The sequence below is a fragment of the Scleropages formosus genome, chromosome 1 (genome assembly GCF_900964775.1).
Source record: "Scleropages formosus chromosome 1, fSclFor1.1, whole genome shotgun sequence".
Taxonomy (NCBI): domain Eukaryota; kingdom Metazoa; phylum Chordata; class Actinopteri; order Osteoglossiformes; family Osteoglossidae; genus Scleropages; species Scleropages formosus.
Window position 1 is genome coordinate 34,326,351 of NC_041806.1, and position 11,630 is coordinate 34,337,980.

Below are 11,630 nucleotides of genomic sequence, written 5' to 3' on the forward strand. Positions count from 1 at the left end.
AAGAAATCCACATGCTGTAACGGATAACGGCTCTATATAACGGACTGTCGGCCCAGCGTGAATTACAGAAATCCACAGTGAGAATTCCTTCCTTGTGACACAAATAGCAATAATGATTCATTTATGATTAGATGTTTTGATTCCTTGTTAATTTATTCGGCGTAACAGCATGATTCTCAAAACTTTTAATGCTAACACTAATAGGAGTAACAGCATAATCAAAAATGTCGACAATTTATTTTAAAAAGATACATTTTATTGCTATTTGTCATTTTATTCTTACTGGACAGTTTTTTACTTGTGTTTTTGTCCATCAAAGGTCAAATATCAAATTAACACAAGCGGAATATGTGATGCTACATTAAATGTTAAATGACTTTCCAGACACTTAACATTAACAGTAAGGCAATTATTTTGCTTAGGAACACAGCATTCGTCATATGTACCTGATACCTCAAATTATCATTCTTTTGGTAGTGTTTCCTTTGTCAGGGTCACAGGACACAGCGGTGAATCTATCAAACTATAAATTAAGATATTGTGTTTTATGACACTCTAAAATCTACAAAGCCTTTATTTTTTTCAGGTCAAAATTATTAATCCATATAATTTGTTGAAAAGCTACAAAAGTTCATGTTAAAAACATGGATAAAAATGTACTGTGGAAACAAATACATCAGCACAGTTTTGTGTAAATAAAAAAGCATTTTGTATTGTAAGAAATCATGGTTAAAAAAAAAAAAAACTATAGCTATTGTGAGGAGTTACAGTAATTCTTTCCACAGGACAGCAAGAACTGACACCACATTCTAAAATAATTCTTTTTTCTCAACAAAATCAAAATTGCTGTTACATTTCTATATAACTGCAAAGGTTAATTTCCAAACAAATGCTTGTTGGGCCTCGTAACACACTAGAACACGATAAAATATTTTTAAATGCTACAATGACAAAGAAGACCGTTCAGGACAAAGTATCTGGAAGTCCATTTCATTCCATTAAATGTACAAATAATTAACTGTGTATCTTTTACATGAATGTGGCCCAGAGTTTCTTTGTGACACCCATATCTCCAATTCAGATGCCTGCAGGCTGGATCCATATCTTTCATTTTAGTTTGAGAGCAGCATTTTTTCTCCGTGGCGGTGGCCTGTGTACTTGGCGAGCCCTGGCGCCAAAGCCCAGGGTCTGAAGGGTCTCGGTCAGGAACCGCTGAGATGGAGACACGCAGAGCATCACGAGCAGCTTGGCATCTCCTCCTAGGAGACAAGGCGTCCCAGTCGCCATTTAGCACTTTCAACCCAGCTGTGCTGATAGTACCAGTCATTTTGTAGAGATCAGTTCATAATCACTGGGTAAGCAAGTCAAATTTGGGTGCACAAGTGTGTCAGTGCCCTTGTAGACAAAACACTTGTTAAACAGTACGTGCAGAGTGTGTGTTCCTGTACTGTAACGATGAGCGAAACTGTGCCTGTGCTGTGTTGTGTGTTTTTTTTTTTTACCAATTGAGTCCTGTAGCAGGTGCGTGAGCTTGCTGTTGCGGAAGGGCACGTGGGGCCGCTGCTCGGCAAGGGCCCCCAGAACGTCGGAGAGAGCAGACAGGCTGCGGTTGATGCAGGATGTCTCCCACAGCGCTGGCCCCGTCACCCCGGACACACCTGCCAGACGTGCATCCTCCTTTTACCACTTTAATCCATTTAGGGGGATCTACTGCCATTCAGACCAATCCCTTTGCTTACGGTCAGCCAGCCTATGTGAACAACTCCGTCTTGTTCAGAATTACACAGTATAATGCAAAGACATTTACTGACAGTAGGATTGAACCTCATGCTCTCTTATACAAGGAAGTGAATAAAAGTTGCTGCAAAAGCCCTCTGTATCTGTACCGCTACTTTCCTTTCAGCACCAGAGTGTGACTCACCAACACACTCGCTGCCAGCCAGATCCACCAGCTGTAACTTGGTTCTCATGGGGGCCTGGGTGATGCTTGGCCTGGGCGAGGGGCAGGGGGAGTGGGAGGGGGAGTGGTATGGCGAACAGGCGGGGCTAGCAGCACGGCTGACGGTGGCCCTGCGACAGCGAGGACTCCACCACTCCTTCTGAGAGCCACGCTGAAGCTCCTGCTGGACGCTCTGCAGCCTGCGGGCTGGATGAAAGCGAATCAAGAAAGCAGTCGCACCACTGTGGTTACAGCTTTGGCGTGCACTAATGGCAGCTCAAACTATTTAAATATTACATAGTATATTTAATAACTGAAGGTGAAAGAAAATATTTATGAAAAACAAGTTAGGTTGTAAAAGTTTCCTATGTGAAATATCATTTATTCCAGGTAGCTTAGCAATTAAAAGTGTAATACACGCACACACATACACAGTGCCTGAAGCCGCTTGTCCCAAGCAGGGTTGCGGTGAGCCGGAACCTAACCTGGCAACACAGGGCATAAGGCTGGACACACACACACACACACACACACACACACACACACACACACACCTAGGGCAGGACGCCAGTCCATCGCAAGGCACCCCAAACAGGACTCAAACCCCAGACCCACCAGAGAGCAGGTACGGGCCAAACTCGCTGCGCCACTGCACCCCCCTAGTAAAAGCGTAATAATAAAGCATAAAAGAATGATGCTGTGACAGAGGCAGGAGATACCAGTCGGTCTGTCTCACCCAGAGCGACGGCACTGGGGCTCTTGGACGTGACAGTGAGGGTCACTATGAGGTGTGAGCGGGAGGAGTCTCTGTGGATGAGAGTTGAGCTGCGGGCTCTCAGGTGGAGCACAGAGCTGATGTGCTGCATGACTTCCGCCGGGCTCTGCACCATCCTGATCCCAGAACGACCACCACACACACGTAAATATTCCAGTGTTTTTGAACAGCAGCTCAATTAAATTTCTTACGCGGTTGACTGCGGCTACCTGCGACGGTGATGGAATAGGAAACGGGACTCACTCGTAAGTGAGGGAGGTCACCTCACTGGTGCCAGTACTGGTGGTAATGACATCCCTCTTGGTTCCAACGGCTGCTCCCTCAGAGTCTCTGGATAGCAGGTCGAACACCTCATTATTGTACACTTCCACCACAGACACCTCCACCACGTGGCTCTCAGCTGGCTTTTCCGAGATCAGCCTGCAAAGAACACACGTGGGAACTTTGAAACAGAGTCTACAGAGGGTTAGATTGAAGGTACAGGTCAGAGTGAAGGCACTTAAGAAACTCTACCTGAAGAGCTCAGCAGCAGCCTTGGGGATGATGCCTTGCAAGGGGGCGTCCTCAGGATTCACGGGCTCCTCGGCCAGAGAGCCAATCATCGTGTGTGTTTTCCCACTGCCCGTCTGTCCGTACGCCACGATGCAGACATTGTAACTGAGGCCAAAATATTGAGCACGATGTAAAACCACAAAGTACCCTAGTGAAGACATCAGGAAGCCACGTGCTGTTTCATGACTTGTTGTGCCTTTAAGCATTTGGTTCAGATAATAAGTACGCCGTACGTCTTCCCGGGGATTTACTGGCACAAAGCTGACTGGTTAGCCCTCTCCACTCACCCATCAAGCAAGGAGGTAAGCAGCGGCCGTACTTCCTCAAACACCGCATCTTGGGTGTCTTCTGGCCCATGTACCCTGCCAGTGAGATCATAAATGGTGGTTAATGAACAGCGTCTCCCGGCACACCCGGTAGCTGACACTTTCTGCAGTGGTGTGCATGAAAGAGCTCGCAATACTACCGGCACGAACCAGTACGAACGATTCCGCTGTGGGCTTTCAAAGTGCTGAAATGTTCATTTTAGCAACAAGCGTAACGTTCAAATGCGAAACCCCTTTACCTCAGCAGACACGTCTCTGCGCAATAGCTCTGTCGAAAAAACAAGTGTAATTTACCTGTCAAAGTCAAACATTTTGTTCACTGTTGAGCTTCCAGCTTTGGAAGAATTCACAAGAATGGTGTCCTACAACACAATAGGAATATCCCATCAGAGCAGTGCACAGGGTCAAATTTTTAGCGGGACCCAGTTTTCCGTACTATGTAATGGTTTGCTGTAGTGCATTATTATTTAAAGGAATATTTAAGAGGAATGCTATAAAAAAATTATAAAAGTCCACCCCCAACTGCGCTTACTATAGACACAATAATGCACATAAATTTCGCTTTGCAATTATAATTCGCCAATTAATTATACCACATACAGAGAATAACTCATTCTTTCCAGCAGAGAATATTTAACACATTTACATGTATTCATTTAGCAGATGCTTTTCTCCAAAGCAACACACATCTCATGGAAATACAATGTGTGCATTACATTAGAAGAAAGAGAGACATAGTTGCAGACATGTGATACTTAAGTAAAGTTGTTTGTTTCATTTAACACTAAAGGAATGTTTAATCAAATTGTCTTTCATACTCACATCACTGATTGCACGTATCACTTGCTCTGATAAAGCAGACCTAAAATACACAAAAAAAATGACAAAAAAAAAAAATGATTCCATAACAAAGGTAATTCTAATACTTGCGAAATGAAAAAAATGCAACAAATGCATTTTCACAACAAGGAAACTTTCCGTACATCGGCTGCGCGGGTCGGGTCTATGATTGTTAATAGCGCAACGCAATGGTCATTAGTACAATTTATTATCTTCATTCCACAAAATCAAAGAAATATATATTTACAGACATATTATTATATTGCTATGTGTTACAAGCACATGCTTAGCAAATTTCACCATAGACTATCTTTGCTATATAGTATGTCTTATGATATCAAACAGATTTACCCAAAGACATAAGCAGGGCAGCTCAGACCGCCGTCAAACGGCAAGATGGGCCGCACTCGACAATGAACCCTGATGTTTCCTCTCAGCTCCTGTGTTGACAGGGAGAAAGGTTCGAGAAGCAGAACCACAGCAGACAGAAAGAGCATTAACACTAAGCTAAGTAGCAGAAGCAGAACTGTGATTATACTGTCTCTATTGTATGTGCCAGCATGACAGTGGTATTTCATGGTAGGTAAACTGTTATGGTGCTTACTGCCTTATGTTCATAACCTTCTTCCTCACTGAGGTGTGTTGGTGCCTGCAAAATGCCCGGTGCTGTTTTAAAAATGTTTAATGAGGATTACGGTTGGAAAGGGTGCCACTCAACTCACAACAAGAGTGTTGTGGAGGACCTTCCTCCTCAATCTCTCCTCCTTGCAGTGCTCCTTTTCCTCTTGGAGGGACTTCTCCAGCATCTCCACATGACTTCGCAAGGCTGAACAAGTTAAGCGTAACCAGTCTTTCATTTAGCTGCTTTTAGTATTCAGACCCCTATTTAAGATGCAGAAACTAAACACCATAGGAAACATAAGAACGAGCTGTGTTTTATGTGCTGTCCATCAAAAAATAAATGAATACACACACATTCACATACACACACACATATGTGACAGTCTGTGACCGCTCATCCTAAACCAGGTCGCGGTGAGCCAGAGCCTAGCCTGGCAACACAAGGCGCAAGGCTGGGTGGGGAGGGAACACACCCAGGATGGGATGCCCATCCACCACAGGGCACCCCAAGTGAGACTTGAACCCCAGACCCACCAGAGAGCGGAGCCTGCTGCGCCATCGCACCCCCGTAAATAAATACTAAAAACTGAAAGAAAATGAACAAACTGTGTAAGTAAACTGATTTAAAATTCTGCTACCAAAACTAAAACTGATGTTCCAAAGCTCATCTTTCAGATGCTTTTACTCGATGTTGCATATGTAAAAAAGTAAAATGGTTCATGAGTAAGCATTTCATTATCAGTTCATTGAACATATTTTTATTCCTTCATATATATAAGTGTTTTCCATGAACAGTTAGCGCACGTTAAACATTGGTCACATCAAAAAACAAGTAAGAAGAATAAATATAGTAGGCATCCAGCCAGGTGGTGAGAAAGTATTGGGACAGTGGGTGGTATAGTGGTTATAGCTGCTGCCTGTAGACCCCACGGTCACAGGTTTGAATCCAACCTCTAGCTGTAGTACCCTGGAGCAAAGTACTCCCCCTAGATTGGTTGAGTAAAAATTGTAACCCTTTGTTATGTAGCTTAATGTTGTAAGTTGTTTTGGAGAAAAGAATCAGCTAAATGAATAAATGTAATGGCTACTTCCAGATGTCCAGGGACACCTGCCCGGTTGGGTTAGCATAGTGGAGGGGGGGCATGGCCCTGATGGCCAGGTGACACACAAGCCTTCTGTTCACAGAGGCTTTCTGGGGGAAGACGGGATTATCCCGGAGGCAAGAGAACGTGAGCGTATTACCATTCACGGCGCATACTGCAAGGGTACTCAGGTAACTGGACAGATGGAATGCAGACAAATCCATAACCCTGTACTGAGTGTTCATCAACACACATACTAATAATATACTGTACCGATATGGCAATGGCCTTCGGATTGGGTGTACGCTCTATGTCTTCTGTGCACCACGAGGTGTGTTATTCATACTGACTCGCTGGCACATATGAAGGAGACTTACAGTGCATGTGGGAGTCGTGCTCCTGGACGGCACTGTTTGCTTCAGCCACTTTGTCCAGCAGCTCTTTGCTCTGGAGCCCCAGCTCTGTGGAGAAGCCCAGGTAGACGGCAAACACGTCCCGCAGGCCTTGCTTCAGGACCTGCGAACGCAGCAGTTTGGGTGCAGAGTAAGGCGTGTCCTTCCGCTCGAGCACTGTCTCAATTTCCACATCTCAGCATCTTGGTCTGGGAGCCTTAGTAGAGCGCAGGGAATAGCTGGAGGCCATGAGTAAGGAAATGAAGTGGGAACGTGTGTATTCCCCATGGACATTTAAGAGAGATCTCTACATTAAATGGTTTGCATGTTCTGCAGTCCGTAAGAGCCAGACACGGTCGACATCGTCCCACCTGGACTTCAGTGAGGATCTTCCTGAGAGCAGCCTGGGTTCTCTTCTGGACATGGCTCCCATGCCCTGGACATCTGTGGGCATCAGCCTCCTCTTCCTGAGCTTTGCGAAGTTTTCCAAGACACTGGGAGACATGAAGACGTGTCACACGAACAGGTTTCCGACACAGCTATTACACAGAAACACCATGCTGCACCGTACTTGTGTCCGGATTTCCCACGACCATTTACTGTAAAAACACTCGATTCATTACAGCTTCAAAGCACAAAGGCTCAGACATCCATCCATGATGCTTTAACTCACTGGTATATTAGTCACATTTACTTTTGTAACGCCACATTATTATTAAGCATTTCCAGTTTCACCATGAGGATCAATTATGCCGAGATTTGTTTTCGTTAAGAAAAAATTTAATGAATGAATGAATGAATGCAGCTGACACTTCAGCCCTTGCAGCGGTATAATAAGCGAACGGATCATGGAGGCGGAGGACGCAGCGCGGCTCTGGGAGGACAGACCGCCGCGCCGCGCGCACAATCCGGCCACGCGCTCCAGTGCGCGAGCGAACAGGTGGTGTCCCGGTACCTCGGCGAGCCGCAGGTGAAGAAGCGCATTCTCCGTCTCCAGCTCCAGAATCCGTTCCTCTTTAGTCTGTCGGGGAGAGACAAAGGGGCGGGGGAACCCAGTTACCTTCGAGATCAAGTAAAGTACAGTAAATAACGCACCTCAGGGACCAGAACAGCAGAAGCGCCACGTTAACTTTAGAGGAAGTGCTCGTACCCGCAACTTGTGCTCCAGCAGGTGGACCTGGTGAGCGAATATCTGGTCTCGGTTTATGAAAAGCGGCATTGCGAGCCGAGCGCAGGAGCGAAGATCCTCGCAGCGAAGCCCCGTGGAGCGCGATCCCGCTTAAGGGCGCAGGAGGGCCGGACTTTAAGCTAATCCTCTTTGGCGCGCTCAGCGCGAGCGGCTCCGTGCGCATGCATGGCCACACCGCGATCTCCTTTCATTATTTATGTATTATTCCGCACCTTCTTCAACTGTCCTTCTTGAAGCGCTCACGACGAGTCACTGCTTCGTTTACTTAAGCCAAATGCCTGTATAATTTCAATTTGAAGAAAAATTTCCGTTTGGGTGCAAGCTATACGACGCAAATAGGTACGGTCTTAGGGGACCTCTTTATTGCCACAGACTTTAAAAATGAAAAGTTAACTCACACACACATTTTCAGAACCGCTTGTCCCATACGGGGTCACGGAGCCTACCCGGTAACACAGGGCGTAAGGCCAGAGGGGGAGGGGACACACCCAGGACAGGACGCCAGCCCGCCGCAAGGCACCCCAAGCGGGACCCGAACCCCAGACCCACCGGAGAGCAGGACTGTGGTCCAACCCACTGCGCCACCGCACCCCCTCTGAAAAGTTAACTCATTATTATTATTAGAGTGACTGACTATACTATAAGAACAGTAGGCCAGGCTATGCAGCGCACCCTGGATGGGATGCCACTCCATCCCAGTACAGTGTTATTATTGCCAGATGCTGATTTTCAACGGGTTTGCAACTTGAAGGAGAAGTTCACGGTCTCTCTTTGCTGGACTTTTGCAAGAATTGAATCAGACAATCACTTAATGATATAATATCTTGTTGCAACAGGTAATTATTTAATAAGTTGCCCTCTATAATAAACAATATTTTCTCAGTTTATACATTTGTCACGCGGAACACAGGGAGCCGAGACGGCTGAACCCAAGTGCAGCGTTGTTCGTTAGACGTTGAGGGAAGAGGCAAGGTCTCAAAACCAGGGATAGGCGAAGGGTCAGTCGATCGGCGAACAGGACAGGAACGAGGATCCATGGACGTGGTCGGAGAACGAAGCAAGGAGTCAAAAAAAAACAGAGATGGTGGACAGAGCAAGAGTGTAGTAACACGAGGAAGGGCGGTTGTCCCAAACAAGATTCCGCAATGGTACGGGAGCTGAAGAGGGTCTTTATAGGGTGAGCGATTACTCATGACCTAGTGCGGAGTCAGGTGTTGTTGCTTGTGTTGTGGGCGTGGATGTGACAACATTTAAGATTCAGTATATCACTCGCTGTTATTTTTACACATGTGGCCCTCAGACAAGTTCACAACAACAATTGTGGCCATAGTGCCATGCTGGGATAATGGTTGCTGGGGCAATGGTGGACAGGAATTGTTATGCAAACGGGAGTCGCGGTTGCTCAAGTAAGGTTCCACAAGCAGGCATGGAATCCCGGTCCTTTTATCCCGTGCTGCCTTGAGAGGCAGGTGCGGGTAAGGTGCGCCTGACAGTAGCCCCCATTCTACGGGAGGCTCCAGCCGTCTGACAGCCTGCCCTCGGGTGACCACTGTGCCTGGGTGCTGACCGGTCCGGATGGTCCCTCTGGAGATCAGCAATCAATGCTGGATCCAGAATATCCTGTCTGGGGACCAAACACTGCTCCTCCGGACCATAGGCCTCCCAATCCACCAGGTATTGTAAGCCACCTCGCTGCCGTCAGGTGTCAAGAAGGGCCCTGATGGAGTAGGCGGGAGTGCCTTCTACCTGCACCAGCAGAGGAGGTGCGTCGGCCTATGGGGCCTGAAAGAGGGACGTACAGCATGGCTTGAGGAGGGACATGTGGAACATATACACAGCATCGGGGGCAGTTGTAACTGATAGGGTACTGGGTTTATCCACCGGAGCACCTTGAACAGATCGCTGTATCAAGGGCTGAGCTTCTTGGAGGGTAGCTGCAGCTTGACGATGGACAACCAGACCCTCTGCCTGGGAAGGAAGGAGAGGGTGCGGATCAACTTGTTAGTTTATCCATTTTGTGCTTTGTTGGAGGTGTTCTCTCACTGCACACCAGGCCTGTTCAATGTTCTGATGCCAGGTGTTGACCGCAGGCACATCACTTGGTCCAGAATGCCAGGGGAACAGCAGGGGTTGATACCCTAGAACACATTGGAATGAGGACATACACATAGATGTGTGGGATAGGGCGTTATGCGTGTACTCGGTCCAGGGCAGGAACCAGGACTACTGATGTGGTCGGCGGCAGAAGTAGCTTCTCAGGAAATGGCCGATGTCCTGATGGAGCCACTCCACCTGGCCATTAGCTTCATGGTGGTACCCTGATGTGAGACTCATTGATACCCCCAACTTATGCCAGAATGCCTTCCAGACCCTGGAGGTGAATTGGGGGCCCCGGTCTGTCACAGTGTCTTCAGGGAAACCGTAGAGCTGGAAGACATGGTGGAACAGGGCTTCCACAGCCTCCAATGAGGTGGGGAGCCTGGGAAGGGGAATCAGGCGACATGACTTGGAGAAGCGGTATATCAGGGTCAGGACAACGGTGTTACCATCTGAGGAGGGCAGATCCATCAGGAAGTTCACTGCCACGTGGGATCAGAGTCGGGTTGGAACAGGAAGGGGCTCCAGTAGGCCTACAGGCTTCTGGTTCGGGATCCGTGCCTGGGAACATACTTCACAGGCCTCCACATACTTCTGTACGTCAGACAGGAGCGAAGGCCACCAGAAGTAGCCTTGTAGAAGAGCTAGAGTCCTGTGGGTGCCAGGGTGCCCTGCGGCCAGGGACTCTTGGGCCCATTGCATCAGCGTCAGTCACATGCTGAGTGGCATGTACTTCTTACCTTCGGGCTTGTCCACTGGCCCGGGGTCAGTCTCTTGTGCAGCTGAACATTGCGGGTGCCGCTCAAGACTGTGGGGCTCTCTCCCTGGCCAGGTTGTCGATGGCCATGGTGGTCTCAACAAACCTGTCGAAGGGCCAGTCCTCCCTTTGATAAGTGAGCTCTGCTTGAATATGGGGATGGAGACCGTTCCTGAAGCTAGCCAGGACCACCGCCTCATTCCATCCACTCTGTTCCGCGAGGGTACGGACCTCTAGGGAGTATGTTGACACCGAGTGGTTGCCTTGTTTGATCCGTAGTATTTGGTCATATGCGGTATGCGTGGTGGGCTGGTGATCAAAGACAGCCTTGAAGCATTGTTTAAACACCTGATAGGTAGTAGGAACACAATTACTCCAGACTGCCATGACCCATTTCGGTACCGGACCCATCAGAAATGATATCGGGTAGGTAATCTTGGTATCATCTATCTAATAGGTGTGCAGCAGGCTTGTGAACACCATCTCACACTGGAGCAGGAAGCCTTGGCAGATGTCAGGTTTCCCGTCATTCCTGTCGGGCATGGCCAGTTGAGGGTCCGCGGTGGGGACAGGCAAAGTGAGAGCAGTATCCTTGCTTACTGCTTGCACAATGTCCTTCGCTTGAAGCACCAGGATGAGCCCCCACATGGTCTTGGGAGTGCTGCTTCAGGGTCTGGTCTTGGGAATCCAGCAGGACGCCCTGTGCAGCAACTGCTGTTTGCAATCTATCCAGAACCGCTGGGTCCTTTTGCGAGGCGGAACCTTCTGTTATGCCGGGATAATGGAAGCCAGGACGATGGTGAGTAGGACCAAGTGCGGGTTCGATTTATTAACAACAAAAGCTAAGAAGCAAGACAAAGAGCTGTAGTCGGGTACAGGTGTGGATCAGGCGATGAGCATTCAAGGTTTCTTGAGACAGACAAGGGACATAGACGATAAGACAAAGCGAAGGTCGGTAGCCAGGAGATCAGGAACAGTGAAGAGCCAAGAATCATTTTTCACATGGGAGTCATGGTTGCTCGAGTGAGGTTCCGCAAGCAGGCATGGAATCCCGGTCCTT

The 11,630-nt window shown here is 47.8% G+C and overlaps 1 protein-coding gene across 1 annotated transcript; it reads right to left on the reverse strand.

Moving 5' to 3' along the window:
- Window positions 1-978: 978 nt before the first annotated feature.
- On the reverse strand, window positions 979-7,770 carry kif25 (kinesin family member 25). The gene is made up of 15 exons (XM_018735107.2): window positions 7,678-7,770; window positions 7,483-7,548; window positions 6,899-7,021; window positions 6,513-6,651; window positions 5,155-5,258; window positions 4,784-4,872; window positions 4,415-4,454; window positions 3,887-3,954; window positions 3,554-3,628; window positions 3,228-3,371; window positions 2,958-3,134; window positions 2,676-2,830; window positions 1,922-2,146; window positions 1,503-1,658; window positions 979-1,259 (listed from the first exon to the last, which is right to left on the reverse strand). Exons 1-15 carry the CDS (start codon window positions 7,744-7,746, stop codon window positions 1,108-1,110), a joined length of 1,782 nt encoding a protein of 593 aa, XP_018590623.2. The 5' UTR covers window positions 7,747-7,770; the 3' UTR covers window positions 979-1,107.
- Between the last annotated feature and the right edge of the window lie 3,860 nt (window positions 7,771-11,630).

Coding starts and splice junctions, on each gene's coding strand:
- kif25 (XM_018735107.2), bottom strand. CDS start 7,746: ATGCCGCTTTTCATAAACCGAGACCAGATATTCGCTCACCAGGTCCAC. Junction 3,955..4,414: donor TGATACGTGCAATCAGTGAT/GTGAGTATGAAA, acceptor ATTGTGTTGTAG/GACACCATTCTTGTGAATTC. Junction 3,372..3,553: donor CTTACCTCCTTGCTTGATGG/GTGAGTGGAGAG, acceptor TTTTGGCCTCAG/TTACAATGTCTGCATCGTGG.